This window comes from Hyperolius riggenbachi, chromosome 11 (assembly GCF_040937935.1).
Source record: "Hyperolius riggenbachi isolate aHypRig1 chromosome 11, aHypRig1.pri, whole genome shotgun sequence".
Lineage (NCBI taxonomy): Eukaryota > Metazoa > Chordata > Amphibia > Anura > Hyperoliidae > Hyperolius > Hyperolius riggenbachi.
Window position 1 is genome coordinate 136,132,438 of NC_090656.1, and position 17,254 is coordinate 136,149,691.

Here is a 17,254-nt window from a genome sequence, read left to right on the forward strand (position 1 = left end):
CCTCCTCTGTAGTTAATTTACCTCCTCTGTAGTTATTTTCACATGCAGTTAATAAACAGCCTGTCTTTAAAGGGAAGGTTCAGGGAGGGTGCCTAAAAAATAAAAATCAATTTCCACTTACCTGGGGCTTCCTCCAGCCCGTGGCAGGCAGGAGGTGCCCTCGCCGCCGCTCCGCAGGCTCCCGGTGGTCTCCGGTGGCCGACCCGACCTGGCCAGGCCGGCTGCCAGGTCGGGCTCTTCTGCGCTCCAAGGCCCGGCACTTCTGCGTCCCACGCCGGCGCGCTGACGTCATCGGATGTCCGCTGGGCTGTACTGCGCAGGTGCAGTAGTTCTGCGCCTGCGCAGTACAGCCCGGCGGACGTCCGATGACGTCAGCGCGCCGGCGTGGGACGCAGAAGTGCCGGGCCTCGGAGCGCAGAAGAGCCCGACCTGGCAGCCGGCCTGGCCAGGTCGGGTCGGCCACCGGAGACCACCGGGAGCCTGCGGAGCGGCAGCGAGGGCACCTCCTGCCTGCCACGGGCTGGAGGAAGCCCCAGGTAAGTGGAAATTGATTTTTATTTTTTAGGCACCCTCCCTGAACCTTCCCTTTAACTCTGGAGTTATTTTAAGGATTGAAGAGTTAACTTAAAGACAGAAGAGTTAACTTTAGGTTTGCCTGAGGTAAAATGTTTCCTGAATACTACATGCCTTAACACCATGGTAACAACTCTAGAAGAGTTATTAAAGACAGGAGATAAGCTTAGTGAATTGAGGCCATTGTCTGGAAAGTTCAAGTCACCCATAACTATGACCTCATTTTTACTTGCAGCTTTTTCAATCTGCTGTAGTAATTGTAGTTCTGCAGCTTCATGAATATGTGGTGGCCTGTAGCATACCCCAATAAGCAATTGGTAACCTTTATTTCCATAGGAGGAGCTTGCCAAGAGATAGGTGAGCCAAATCTACACTGCTACACTCAATTCTGGTCCAGGTGGTACACATTCATCTGGATATTGAACTCTGCTACCGTCATGCACACGACTAAGTGCTTTTTAGTAAGCTTTTTCCAGCACGTCTGATTGATTATTAAAATCGCTTTTGTGTGGAAGTCAATCAAAATAACAATCGGGCAGCCATGATGCAGCTTCGATCATTTGATCATTATGATTGACTCTGTGGAATATCGATGCCGCAAATTGAGGATAGGTGTCTGTCATTGAAAGTCTTTGGATAGTAAGATATTTAAGATTAGTGCAGCTGGGCATTTTCTTTACACTGTTTGTTTTTGCTATTTTTGTTGAGAATATTTTGTAATCATTTGCTAAAGATAATTTTCACAGGACCAGGAGTCTTTGCATGAAATTCTCTTAAAGTACAGTAAGGTATGCACAGTGGTAACCCTTTTTCCAAGTTCAGCTTGATCCAGTTGAAGCTAGCAGGACTGGGTGATGATAATCTGTAGGGATGGTCAATTAGATGCTAATATTTCCAAATTGATGCAAGATAATACAAATTTAAATGCAAATGTATTCCACATAAAATGGATCAAGCAAATCCTGCAGAGATGAAATCTGATTAGTCCATTTTGAAGTTGCATAGATCTCATTGGCCATCCCTAATTATCTGATTACCACAGAGTGTGCAGACTTAATGCACCCAGTAACATAAAAATCACTTGGAAACAGTTTGAGAAGCAACACACCAGTGGAGGCAGTAAAGTTTTACACATTTATTGGAAAGGAAACACTGAACCATACACAATTCATTATAAATATTAAATACATGTTCTATAGCGCAGTGCTTGAATTTCAAACCTGCACAGAATTAAAATTTACACATATTTATTCTTATAAATATAACAAGACCTTATAAATTAAGGAATAAAACACTGTGGGGGCTACACCAGGAATAGTTTATAGAAAACACAGTCATATAAAACAACTGAATTTGTAACTTTGCACATGATCAGATACCTGCTTTCTAGTAGCTAAAGAAATTGAATTACTAAAGGTTTTAAACATCTTAACTGAGATTTTTCCCCACTAGAGATGTAATAGGTAGTTTAACAATTCATCCTACCAGAAACGAATAAATATATCAGGGGCGACTCTTTAAGTATTGAAAGGTTTCACCCTTTTCCTTTTGCATAGATTTTACAGAATTGCCCCCCCCCCCCCCCCCCCCACATAGTGGATCTGGTGTAAAAAGCTGTACATTGGCTGAAGTGGGTGATTACTGCATCCTCTACATGGTGTCACAATACATAAACATCTTGAAATGTGAGAGCCTCTGGGTGTGTTTGTGTGACAGCGCTAGCAGCACAGCAGTGTGAGCACTCAATAGCGAGACAGACGGCACATGTCACATTTGCATGCTTCTGCCGAGCCGATTTCTATTTCCTCCCAGCGAGATGCCCCACAGAAAAGACGAACCTTCTCCTGGAAAACAAAAGGAAGTTTATTTACTTAATGCTATTCCTCTGTACAGCACTGACAAACTCACTTGTCAGAATACATAGACCATGTGCATATAATAAGGGCCACAGCTAAAAAGGGCGCCAGATATAAACGTTATTTAATCACTTCACCCCAAATTTTCACCTTTCAGTGCTCATCCCATTCATTTGCCAATAGCTTAATCACTACTAATCACAATGGAATGATCTATATCTTGTTTTTTTCACCAATTAGGCTTTTTGGGGTTGATAATTGTTTTCAGTAATTACTTTATTTTCTAGGCATTTTAAAGGGAAAAACAAGGAAAAAATGAAAAAGTACACTATTTCTCCAATTTCATCCCCTCTAGTTTTAATATAAACTCTGCCACTGTACATAAAACCCACACATTTTATCTGCCTATTTGTCCTGGTTATCACAATACTTTAATTATGTCCCTAGTACAAAGTATGGTGACAATACATTACTTGGAAATAAAGATGTATTTTTTCTATGTTTTTTCCCCCTCACTAATCTCACGTGCACGCGCATTGGAATGCACGTGCACACCAGGGACGGATCTAGGGGGGGGGGGGCAGGCGGGTATCTTGCCCCAGGCGCAGTTTGTTGAATTCTTAAAAAGGCAGCAAAATGAATGGCAGTTTAGGCGCCAAAACTTGACCTTTAGGCGCCAAAACCTAACCTTGCCCCAGGCGCAACTTGGTCTTGATCCGTCCCTGGTGCACGCGCACGGGAACGCGCGGGAGCATGCACGTGCACAGCGGCAGCAGCACTGGATATGAAAGGTAAAGACAACAAGCTATTTATATTTAGGCAAATGATTTTACAAACAAAATAATTGTGTTAAATTAACTCGGCCCTCTTTTTATACAGGTATTATCGCCAAACGAAAACAGTTTAACATTGAGGTCTATGGAGCACCCTTTTTAATAGGCGCCTTTATTACATGTTACGCATAGATCATCCATGTTACTTTAGGCCTCTAAAAACTAATTTCTGTAAAATGCACCTAAAGACATACTCATGTCATGGTACCTGAAGTGGTGGCTGGATGGTGTAATGGTTAAGGGCTCTGCCTCTGACACAGGAGACCAGGGTTTAAATCTCGGCTCTGCCTGTTCAGTAAGCCAGCACCTATTCAGTAGGAGACCTTAGGCAAGTCACCCTAACAATGCTACTGCCTATAGAGTGTGCCCTAGTGGTTGCAGCTCTGGCGCTTTGAGTCCACCAGGAGATAAGCTTGATATAAATGTTATTTGTCTTGTCTTGTCTTGAAGTGACATGGGGCCTGATGCAGCATCCAGACAGGGAACACTCACATCATCAAATGCGAATGGCCGTGCGTTCGGAACGCAACACATACGAACGCACGCCATCTGCGTTTGTATGCGTTGCATAGCTGATCCCATTCAGTGAAAGTGAATGGGCCAGGCGCGTGTTTTGTTAAAAAATGCGTGCAGCATGCGTTCGCAAACCGCACAGGTCCAGAACGCATGCAGTGTGAACATCAGACAGTGCAGTCTATGTACTTTATGATGTTGTGCGCGTCTGCCTCCTGCACGCGTTGCCAAAATCCGGACAGTAACGCGTGCAGTGTGAACGGGGCCTTAGGGCCCATTTCCACTGTGCTCGGCATGCGACTTGTGAGAAGCAATGCCAGCACAGCTGTAATGCCAGACACATCCAAATCCCTCTAGCTGCGCCAAGCCATGTGTGCTACAGGGATTCAGATGCCCTCCAATTATTTTCCCCTCATGTAAATCGGATGGCAGCCTAGTGATTTCAATTGACTGCATTTCCCAGTTCGAATTTGCATAGGGGAAACACAGCAAATTCTCAGTAGTGGAATTGGGTTTAGTGATCAGACTCTCTGCAGCTTCCAGCCGCAGCTCTCATAGAAATACATGAAAAGTCACTCCACAATGGTAGCAGGAATTTAGAAATGATAGGTTATTTCAGCAATGCCTGCAACCTTCTCCACAATATTGTGACTTTACTATATATAACAGTGATTTGCTATAAGTGCTGCTTTCAATAATCTGATGCAAAACAATGATTGTAGAGGTCTGGCTATTATGATTTAAAAGCTTCCATTACAACAAACAGACAAAAGTATAAAAGTGGTTTTAATACAACAAAATTATGTGCTGTAACCTTCTTTCAAACATATAGTATGGTATTGTTCTGCACTCTGTGCAATGAGTCAGGCTTTCCATAGCCAATCATCAGCTTCATTTATCTCTAAGGGCAATCAAAAACTATGCATGTGTTCTGCCAGGGATAGAAACATAACAAGAACCAGACAGCCAGTACCAAGGCAGAACTTATGACTTCAGGCAACTGGAACCACAACTGTATGGGTCATGTAAGGTTCACAGTGACAAACCCTTGTTCTGGGGGCACAGACTCAACTACTACGCCAAAGCAATGTCTCCCTACTAGAGGCAGCCATGATATAAGTGAGACAAAGGACCAGTAGACAGAGTAGGTTGTGCCATTGTGGTGCCTACATCTTCTATGAGGAGATGATATTGATTGCCTGCTGGAAGGGGGAGCCAGCAGCAGCATGTGTCACTGAAGAGGAGCTTTTGCTTTGTATCCCCCCCCCCCCCCCCCCCCCACACACACACACACACATTTTAGGATGAAATGTTTAAATACTAAAGGACAGTGTGCCATTCATAAAATATGGAAGCAAGAAATTCCCAAACTGCAGGCTGTAATAGACAATATGGGAATGGAAGTTTAAGTCAAAATGGTCAACACTCAGAAGGTAATATGTAGAAACGTCATTAAAGAGGGGAACAATTATCATTTTCTGTTTTATTCCATTAGCTAGTGCAGCCAAATCCACCTGAATAGAATGGGAGGCACAAAATAAACACAGTGCTATTTATTTAAAAAAAGTCATTTTATGCAGTCAAAATAACACTAGGGCCGGCTCACACTGGCACATTCAAAGAAACGGATCCAGGTGTAAGCCTCTTCTATTATCAATTTAGTAGACTTTATAGCCATGCTATAGTCTTTCATTCTTGGCAGTGGAGAAAAATAAAATGTTTTAAAAAATGTAAATGTCAGTTTTAAAAAAAAATTGAGCCGTTCCATTTTATTTAATATTAAATATTTAATATTAATGGTCTTCTTTATCTTTGTTTTATTCATTGGGTTTGCTTTTAAAATGGAGGGGAGGGGGGGAATAAGAAGGCAAATTGAAAGAAGGCTATGCCTAGCTGACTATGGGGTATTTCTTTACTTGAGAGCTTGTTGGCATCAGAGTTTGAGCTTAAATTCTCTTTGACTATCTTGGATAGGTCATGCCTGTGAGTTTGTCCTGTGTGTGGGCCTCCCATTTGCTACCTGAAGAAAGTTTTCAACACCTCTGTATCAATATCAGCAAGCACTTTCAAAGCATGTCCTCCAAGTGATGCATGTAGTAGTGATGCATTTTGTCATCCCTCTTGTATGGTGGGGTTCAGTCACCCACTTTTGCCCTTTGGTATGGATCTAAAAGAATGGTAACAGGCCATTGGAGGGGTCCTCCCCAAAAAAGTGAGTGGCCTCAGACAAAAGGAAAACCAGGTTATCAGAAAGCCGAGTAAATAAATAAATGAAGTTGTTTAAGTGTAAGTCTCTGTTCCCACTAGAGCGGAGGACGGATGTTTTTTGTCCGTTCTCTGCTGATATCTAAATGGACAGTGAATGGCTCCTATTTTATACATAGGAGCCGTGCACACTTGTCACGCTGCAATGGATTTGCAGGATCCATTGCAGTAAGCAAACTGCACTTCTGTGCAGTCCGCGGTAATCCCAGGCAGGCAGATGCACAGTATAGCCATGTTGTAGATTACTGTAACTATTGTTTGCTGTGTGTTCTAGAGTTTATTCTACAGCATCCTTACAATTTTAAAACAGGCAGACAGTTAAACTTCCATATTTAACAATGTTTGCTTTGCCTTTCATTACAACATATGTATGTATTTAACCTCTTCAGGACCACAAGCTTTACCCCTCCCTAAAGACCAGGCTATTTTCCACAAAAATGGCCACTGCAGCTTTAAGGGCTCGCTGCAGGGCCGCACAACTCAGCACACAAGTGATTTCCCCCCCCCCCCTCTTTTCTGCTTACCAACAGAGCTCTCTGTTGGTGGGGTCTGATCACTCCCCCAATGTTTGTTTGTTTTTTTGTCAATATTTATTTATTTATTTTTGTAATATTTTTTACCATTTTTTTCCCTCTCCCCCCCTCCCTCCCTCCCTCTATCTCCCTCCCTCTACCAGCCAATCAGCACGATCGGCTGTGATAGGCTTCAGCCTATCACGGCGGATCATTTTTGTCCCTCTGGAGGGGACAGCCAAGTGACACGGCTGTCCCCTGTACAGCGCTACCTTAGATCGCGGCACTGTACGCAGCGCTGTCCCACTCCGCTGGGAGACTCCCAAACAGGAGATGCGCGCAGCGTGTGCGGGATCTCCTGCAAAAGCCAGCCCCAGGACTTTATGCTGCTCACCATTAGGCGGTCCTGGGGCTACCACCGCGGCAACGCCCATCAGCGTGACACGGTCCTAGAGTGGTTAATCACACAATCCATCCATTTATACAGGGGGTGTGTCATTTATTTTGTGTCTCACTTGACACAGTGAGTTGTGTTAGGGCCGAGGCACACTGGCCAGTGTTTTGCACAGTGTTTGCATTTTGAAAAACATTTTCTCATTCACTTGATGGAGAATCACAGTTTTGCCACAATTCTGGTTCAAGTGAATGAGAAAGCGTTTTTTCAAAACAAACGCTGTGAAAAACACTGGCCAGTGTGCCTCAGCACTTATTGGCAAATGGAGTCACCAAAATTCATAAGAAGCCAGCAGCAGCTCTTATCCACTATACTTCATCTAACATGGAAATAAGTTACAAACGTATTGCCCACCTACCTGCTCCTACATAGACTTACAGTGACTAATTCCTGAATGGCACAATCTTCTATGCACTTTTGCCATGTAAGCTCCATACAAATATTAAAAGACAAACAATATCACCACCATCTATCTATACCAGTAGGAATGATGTCATTAAAAAGGCACAAGTCATGTTGTAGAGGGTCTAACATTGCTAAACGCTCAACCTCTTGACCTTTATCTTAAATGCTAAATTCAAACAGTGCAAACTGTGATAATGATACATGTAAGGCGAAGTTGGCGATTGAAGTCCTTTATGACTAAGCAAGGAACAGCTTGAAACTCATTCCAGCACTCCTATAATGATATATTCTTATATCTAACATTGGTGGTCTTGATCTAAGAGTTGCTGCCTACATGGTTGTGTCCTGGTCCTTAGTTTCTAATTCGTTCTGATTCGCTAACCCAAAATGAGTCTACAGATGAAATGCTCTCACTTCGCAGTGAGCCCTGTGCCTAGAATAGCTGCATGATTGTTGCAAGTCTGTGACTAAAACTACTGAAGACGGGAGCTCAGCATGATGTCCATGGAATTAGACTTCTTTTGGAACAAGGTCAGAAATAGTATTTTCTAGAATTATTATGTATATTTCCAGTTTATCTACAGCTATCCGCTCTCCACTGGTTCTAATGATTGTTAATAAATAAGTATATTGCTTGATAATTACGTTATGTAAACAATGAAATTACATACACGCAATCACGTCTATATGGAAACAAATATACACAACGTAGTCCAAGACCACAGAACAAGGAGCATCACAGTCAAAAGGCTGCTACTTTAAGAGCTTTTAAAATGTGATATACTTTATTTTCTTTTGTAAATATGACCATTCATTTCAGTATGGATGACGGTTTGGTTAATGAGGGCCTTTAATGCTTGGGCTTCTGGATAGTTTGTCATTTTGGGATGTGTTGAAAGCTGGGAGTCAACTGCATTAACAAATCTGAATCCAGATATACTTCTAGCAGGACCTAAAGCTATGTACACACACTAGATTAAACTCGGCCTGGGCAGCTGATTAAGGTGTGTGCACACTTTTGACCAGGGGCGTCTGAGTCACTAGGCAACTCTAAATTTTTGCCTATGGCGCCGTGGGTGGAAGTGGGCGCCCTCTCGGCAAGTAGCCGCTCTGTGCGTGTTTATTTTTTTTATTTTTTTTTCAGCCAGGTCGGCGCCGGCTGTGACAGGCATCTCAGCCTGTGCCCGGCGCCGCCTACTGGTTCGCCCCTTCCTCTCCTCCTCTCCGAGCGAGCAGCAGCAGCACCGCACGCACGCACGCACATTAGTTTATGTGCGAGTGCGATGCCGCCAACTATTGGTCCGCCCTTTCTCCCTCTCGCTGTGTACAGCGTGCGGCTGCCGCACGCTAGCTTGTTTACACGCCGCGCCGGCGCCGCCCCTAACTCCGCCCCCGCCTGTCACACGTGCTTGAGGCACCGTGTGTGGCGCAGGCAGGACGGAGGGACCAGTGCTACCGCGGCGCCGGCTGACACCTGGCTGACCTGACTGAGCAGTGTGTGCAGTGCGCACAAACTAGCAGAGACGACACACACACCTCACTCACAGTGAGTGCCATCTCTACAGATCTGACTGCTGCTCTCTCTTGATAATTTTTTATATATGCATCCTGGATGGCCCTGATTCCGTCCCCCCCCCCCCCCCCGCTCGCCCATGTGGCTTCTGGCCTGGGAATGGATAGGGGCATATAGCATCATGCCTGCTGCTGTGTGGGTCTGGACACAGTGGGCAGGACTCGGAGGGAGACACACATGTACAGGTTTTCTTGCCTGGAGTGACAAAGTGGCTAGAAACACCCCTGCTTTTGACTGATGTTGCCTGTTGGGGATTGGGACCGTATCCCCTCGGGCGACATCAGTGAGCCAGGATGAACAGAAGCACAGTCAGCTATACAGCTGACTACACGCTCTGTTGCTATGCGGGGGGTTGAAGGGACAACAGAGCTGTACTTATGTGATGTCACGTCATGGGGGGGGAGCAGCATGCACAATAAAGTTGGCTGCCACTCATTCAAGTTGATCCGCCAGTCAGATTGTTTGCTGGGCAGCAGTCAGGGGCTACTGTGCACACGCCTAACTATTGGCTGAGGTGGTTGTTATTGGCTGCTTCAGCCAACTGTAGACATGAGTGTATACATAGCTTTAGGTGACAATATAGTGAGAATTTAGCATGTGTACAGGAGCAAGTTTGATGCCCGAGTGACCCTGGCAGGGCAGAATTACCGACCAGCAACCCAAGCAATTGATTGGGGCCCAGTGGAGTTCAAGGGGTTACATAAAGATTTATTGCCCCTGCCCATGTGGACCTTAAGTCAGCAATGGCAGCTTCCCCACTTTTGTCATAACAGGTGCACTTCAAAGACAAACTATAATGGTTGATGTGCAGCTCTCACAGTTCTAAGACAAGGCCAGGTAAGAGCCAGGCTCTCTCTTCTTTGTAAACAGTCTTATTTGCTGCCGTCATTCACCATCTCCTCCACAGGAAAAGTTATGAGCTGCACCACAGCAACTCTTTAAAAAAGCTCTCTGCAGCAATGTTCTGCTACAGAGATAAGTACACAGGCACACACACTGTGGGCCAGATTTATCAAGAGTGTCTGAGACAAAATATTAGGAGGTTTTTAGAAATCCGTTCAGAACTGTCTCAGACATCCTAAGAAATCACTAGATAGTGCAGATTCATTCTTAAACTGTAAGGACTAGAAGGAGCTAGGAAGGTCTCTTATGCTGAATACACACGTTGCGTTTTTGCGTTCGTTTTTGCATTCGATTCGCATCGATTCGATTATTTCCAACATGCTCGATTCGGATTTCGATCGTTTTTGCCGTCGATTGCATGTTAAAGATGCCAAATTGACGGCAAAAACGATCGAAATCCGAATTGAGCATGTTGGAAATAATCGAATCGACGCGAATCGACCCCAAAAACGAACGCAAAAACGCATCATGTGTATTCAGCATTAGGCAGTGCAGTGTGTGACGGGAATTGCTGTTGCTGAGGTAACCAACACACCTGCTGTCAGCAAGCTCTGAGTGAGGGGGGAGAAGCCCTTCACAAATCACATCTAGCCTGCACTGTCTTTAGAACTGCTAATGAGCACTTCTTATCTGCAGCAGTTAAGGAATGGATTTGCACTTTTCTTAACTGCAGTGTAGCTCTAGAAATCCACGCTAAACTGCCGCTATTACATAGGCTTTGGGAAGTTTCTTACTATCATGCAGAACAGTTCTTCTGCTGGTTAGAACAGTTTTAGAAGAAAAAACTGTCGGTAATGCTTTGATAAATCTGGCCCATAGTTCTCTCCCTCCTCCCTCTCTTTATAGCTCAGCTTTTAGAGCCATCAGAGGGACTGGAGGCTAAACTGACTAGTCTGTGACCTGTCCACACAGGAGCAGCTTGCTGGCAAGGAAGGATTGAAGCCTGCCAGCCAGGTACAACTGTAGTTAACCATTCTGCCATGATTACACCATCATTTTGACAATCTGCTCTGATCAATAGCCTTTGCGTTTTGTTTGTTGCGTTCACAATTGATTCCTGTCATTGCTAAACTTATTAGTCTTAATTTTATCACTCGAGTTAGGCAATAATATTTAAAGCTGGCCATACCCACCTCGACTTTGATCACTTTAAATGGATCTGCCAGTATTCTATTGGTCATACATATCCAGCTGATTGATTTTCAATCTATATTGTGCTGTTTATTGATCAAAAGTCTGATTTGGACATATTAGAAAATCTCTGTGGGATGGGGGCAGAACAGAAGAGGTGGGAGATTGATGGCCCATAGCTGTGCCCTGCATCGAGCAGCACAGAGCTTACAGTTTGATTTAAAGCGGACCTGAACTTAGCACATCCTCTCTGCTCTAAAAGATACACAATAGCATAATACCCTTTAAAGAGAATCTGTACTGTGAAAATCTTACATAAATAAACGTACCAGCCTGTTTGTCGTCTTCTCCTAGCCCTCTCTGTGACATTTTTGCCGCTCCTGCTGCTTTCCTGGTGATAAAATCACTGTTTTATTCATTGTTTTTGTAAACAATGAAGATGGCTGCCAAACAGGAAATACATCATCAGAGCAGGTGCCTGTTTGCAGAGGCTCCTCTCAAATGTGACTTGATTGCTGGAATGTTACTCCCATGTGTTGCCTTAGCTGCTTGTCTGAGCTCTGCATTGATCTCTCTGCACTCACAGCTGTTTGAAATGTCTCAGCTCCACCGGCCTTGCAGAGACTCTGGCTGTGAGCAGAGACATTGCCTGTGACTCACGCACAGGTGAGCATGCAGGGGGCGTGCATAACTTCTCCATTTCACAGCAGAGACAGTGCATTCCTCTTTGTCTCGACAAGGCTTGACAAGAAAAGATGAATTGATCTATTACAGAGACAGTGCAACTAGAAAAGGCTGCAGTAATCCAGACCACAGTAGAACAGGTATAGGAACTTATAGGATAGAAGAAATAAGGCTGAAAATTTTGTTACAGAGTCTTTTTAAAGAAAAACATTTCTTTGTTACGGCTGATACAAATCCTAAAATATACCTGCAGTGTTTCTACTTCCTGACTCCTTCCTGTTAACAGCCTGTGCTTTCAGATGAGCTTATCTGCCATCTCTGCCGTGGCAGTCATGTGACACAGGGTATCGATCATATTACAACTTCTGATTAGACACAAATGAGGGGGAACTAAACAGGCTACACTCTCTACACAGCATTCCTCTATGTTTTCCTTCTGTCCTGTGCAAGAGTTCAGGTCCACTTTAAGCTTGATCAGCTGTAACAAAGAAATGTTTTTTGTTTAAAGGTTATTATGCTGTTGTGTATCTTTTAGAGCAGAGAGGAAGTTCTGAGTTCAGGTCCACTTTAAAAGGGAAAACGTATCGCTTTTTTTGGTAAGAAGACTTTGGGTCACCATGAGCTCTCTGCGTAATCAGTGAAAAATGAACTGAATCAGGGCTTCTCTTACTATTTAATCTCCACATTTCTGCGTTTTGACATACATCATTACTGACACCCACCTTTTTCATTTTGCTGATTGTACAGCACTGTGACACGGATGTTATATTGTGCTTAAATCCACTGGCAGCCAACACTGAATACTTAGATGGGAACGCACTGGATTCACAATGACCCACACAGGCATTGATAATCTGTGTTCCTCTACATGTTCCTTTTCGGTCACTTCTTATTGTAACATTAAATGCTGCAAGTTAAACAAATACAGTTTTATTTAATAACTAGTCAAATTTAACATCAGTGAAAATCTATTATTAAAATTGATTACTGTACTATACACATGGCTACTTTACACACACACGCCACACACACACACACACACGCCACACACACACACGCCACACACACACGCCACACACACACACACGCCACACACACACACACACGCCACACACACACACACACGCCACACACACACACACACGCCACACACACACACACGCCACACACACACACGCCACACACACACACGCCACACACACACACACACACACACACACACACACACACACTACACACACACACACACACACACACACAGACACACACACACACACACACACACACACACACACACACACACACATACAGACACACACACACACACACAAACACACTACACACACACACACACACACAGACACACACACACGCCACACACACACACACACGCCACACACACACACACACGCCACACGCCACACACACACACACGCCACACACACACACACACACACACATACAGACACACGCCACACAGACACACACGCCACACACACACACACACGCCACACAGACACACACGCCACACACACACACATACAGACACACACGCCACACACACACGCCACACAGACACACACACACACAGACACACACGCCACACACACACACACGCCACACACACACACACACACACACACACACACATACAGACACACGCCACACAGACACACACGCCACACACACACAGACACACACGCCACACACACACACACACGCCACACACACACACACACACACACACACACACACACACACGCCACACACACACACACACACACGCCACACAGACACACACGCCACACACACACACACACAGACACACACGCCACACAGACACACACACGCCACACACACACACATACAGACACACACGCCACACACACACGCCACACAGACACACACACACACAGACACACACGCCACACACACACACACACACACACACACACACATACAGACACACGCCACACAGACACACACACACAGACACACACGCCACACACACACACACACGCCACACACACACAGACACACACGCACACACACACACACACGCCACACACACACACACACACACACACACACACACACACATACAGACACACGCCACACAGACACACATGCCACACAGACACACACGCCACACACACACACGCCACACACACACACACACACACACACACACACACACACACACACACACACACACACACACACACACACGCGCCACACACACACACGCCACACACACACACACGCCACACACACACACACACACACACGCGCCACACACACACGCCACACACACACACGTACAGACACACATGCCACACAGACACACACGCCACACACACACAGACACACACGCCACACACACACAGACACACACAGACACACACACACACACACACACGCCACACACACACACACATACAGACACACATGCCACACAGACACACACGCCACACACACACAGACACACACGCCACACACACACAGACACACACACACACACACACACACACACATACAGACACACATGCCACACAGACACACACACAGACACACACGCCACACACACACAGACACACACACACACACACACACACACACACACACACACACACACGATCAAGTGTATCAACTGTGTTTTTTAGAGAAGAGGTGAAGAAAAGTTTCATCTCAGGACCAAAATAAAGGGAACTGACAGAACCCAGTAGGGTTATTGGCTTCTTTAAATATCCTTTTATTTAAAGGTTATATTAGTCCTTAATAAAATCTAAAAATAATGTGATGTCCTGTGTGTGTGTGTGGGGGGAGGTGCGCATAGGCTGATCGCACCTCCTGTGGCCAGGCGTCTGCTTCTGTTCGCACGCATTGCCTCCCATTTTCCTCTTCCTGTTCGCAGTGGTTAGCGACTTTTGCTCCGTAAATACTGTGCTGCGCATGCGCATGGTGTCTTTTGTGTGCGCCGGGTATGTAATCACACGGGCGTGCACGGTCACAAGCCGCCCAGAGAAGACACTATATACACTATAAGTATATAAATGTACTAATCTAACTATAATGTTTATAATACTTTTGGCCACATTTTTTTCTTAGATCCATTTTGGACAGCTACATATAACTCTTTACATTCTAGTAATCCACCAAACTACCATCACATATAGGAGGGAGGCGTTATAATGCAGAATGTTGAATAATATTATAATATATAAATAATAATTGTAATAATAATAGATTGCAGTACTGCTCACTTACGATGAATGTGGCATCCGGGGGTTGCTGAACCGTGACTCTGGGTCTTTGGTATGAGTACAACAAGCATGAGGAGGAGTGAGGCAAGTGTCAGGTACATGATGCCTGAAGGAGAAGAGAAAATACAGTTTTACCAACTGTTCATAGAAGTCCTACTGAGAGCCTGATTTACTATATCTGAGGATCTCCAGGCTTCTTCAGTGAGTATGGTAGAATCTCGTTATAGTATACTGATATTATAAACCTCTGGCTGTATTAAACTTAGTCCCCAGGCCCCGAACATGTGCCTGTATGAATGTATGAGCTATGACCAATCCAGATATAATAAACTGCTGATATAGTAAATAAACTACTGGGCCAGGTCCATTTGGAGATTATTATAAAGGGATTCTACTGTGTATAATAAATGACCCGGAAAACTTGAAATGGATTAAATTAAAATGTATGTGACACAGAATGGCTAGAATTTCCTACTTTTACCTGGGTCATATTAGATCATAGTCAGGGTCAGGGATGCCAGGGTGTCTTTGAATTTGTGGTTCTGTTGTCGCAGTTGCATGCAGCAACTACATGCAATTTATTTATTAAATATAGAAAAACTAGAGGTTTTTTTTGTTGTTGTTTTTTTTAAATGATTTCACTGTAGGCACCAGTGTGAGGCTGAAATCACATAACTGCTAATGTACTCACTTTTCCCTCGCTATGTTCGAATAGGACCCAGGCAAAGGCACATAAAAGGAAACTACAAAAAAAAGTACAAGACACTTATGATATTCCTATTGGAGAGAGCCCCAAAAGCTACGTTCAGATGGATGTCCAATCCTGAAATGCGATCAGCGTTTTCTTAGAATCTGAATGAGAGCTTTTAACCACTTTGCATCAAGACCAGTTTTCCCCTTATGGACAAGAGTAGTTTTGACATTTTAGCTATGCCTCTATTTAATCAGCATTACCTTTATCATAACTTAATTCAAATTTGATGTAAATTCTTGAACTTGGACCATTAAACCTTGACAGGAAGTTATTCTGATTGGTCCAAAATCAAGTTGCACATAATTTACATGAATTTTGTATGCAATCAGAAATTATTTACATCCCATTGAACTATTTTTACTACTTATGACACCTTAGTAAAATAGACAGTTTTTTTGGTTTTTTTCCGAAAGTAAGAAACTAGATTTTCATTGGATGCTTTTTTCCTCGTGCATTATTTTATTTCCTAAGTGTTTTAAAGAGAAAGAAGAAAAAAAATGAAAAATTACACAGTTCCTCAGTTTTCACCTACTATAATTTTAAAATAAACGTGGCTGGTATTTTTAAAGTACTAGCTCTTTTTGTTATAGCTTGTCCTGGTAAACTAGTGGTTCACTCCCTTATTGGCTAATTTAAATGATGTATGTATGCACCTGAAGTTAATGAAAGACTAATTATTTTGAGAAATTTTTGCTTGGAAATTTCACTTTTTTAGATAAGGTAAGAAATACATAAAGAGAGATCATTAATTAGGTATATTTTGTGCATAAATCCCCTTGATCAAACAGTTGATAAATATTGTATACGGAATTCATTACAGAAAATATATTTTCAGCTTCTTCTTGAATTAAGGCTGGAGATTTCCTGGTTCGGTTTTTCTATAAAAATGTTAATATTATTACGTAAAGTAAAAAGTATGAAGTGCTTTCTGTAGCATCTTACCTGTATAATGCTGAGTGCAGTTATTCTGTAATTTCCTCCCTGTCATTGAGTTTCATTGACTATGGGGGGATACAGAGCTATATACTCTGTTTATAGACACACCCATCCACACCTGATTCTCCATAATACCACCCACCTCTCATGCCCATCCCTTCCTTCGGGCTCTCACAATGATCCAGAATAGTGAAAGGCATTGTATTCAATCATTACCACTATATTGGAAAATATTATTCTGTAATCTGTACGTTTACAATGTATAATGTTCTATGACTAGCTCTACTGTCACAACTAACAACAGGTGTCTCCAGAGAAGCTATTCTGACTATAAACATCACATTTTGTTAATTGCTCACAGGTTGCTTTTGAGCTTTTTAAGCTAAATATAATTATATAATTGGGCTATATAGAATACACACACAGGATCAATTAAGATTTCATCTGTATTTGAGAAAAAGTGAACATTTATGAGAATATATATATTTTTTTATGTTCTTAGTCTAAGTCTTAGTTAAAAAAGTGAGAGCTAGATGCTTATTTGGTACTTATTTATGCTTAAGCAGATGTTACATTTTCTGTATATTTGCTAACTCTGC

General features: G+C 43.5%; 1 protein-coding gene across 1 annotated transcript; it reads right to left on the bottom strand.

Annotated features, from left to right (window-relative positions):
• Nucleotides 1–2,151: 2,151 nt before the first annotated feature.
• Nucleotides 2,152–16,706, bottom strand: GPHA2 (glycoprotein hormone subunit alpha 2). Its single transcript, XM_068260251.1, has 4 exons — nt 16,662–16,706; nt 14,970–15,071; nt 12,425–12,609; nt 2,152–2,417 (listed from the first exon to the last, which is right to left on the bottom strand). The coding sequence occupies exons 2-4, from the start codon at nt 15,064–15,066 to the stop codon at nt 2,316–2,318; spliced, it is 384 nt and encodes a 127-aa protein (XP_068116352.1). The 5' UTR covers nt 15,067–15,071; nt 16,662–16,706; the 3' UTR covers nt 2,152–2,315.
• Between the last annotated feature and the right edge of the window lie 548 nt (nt 16,707–17,254).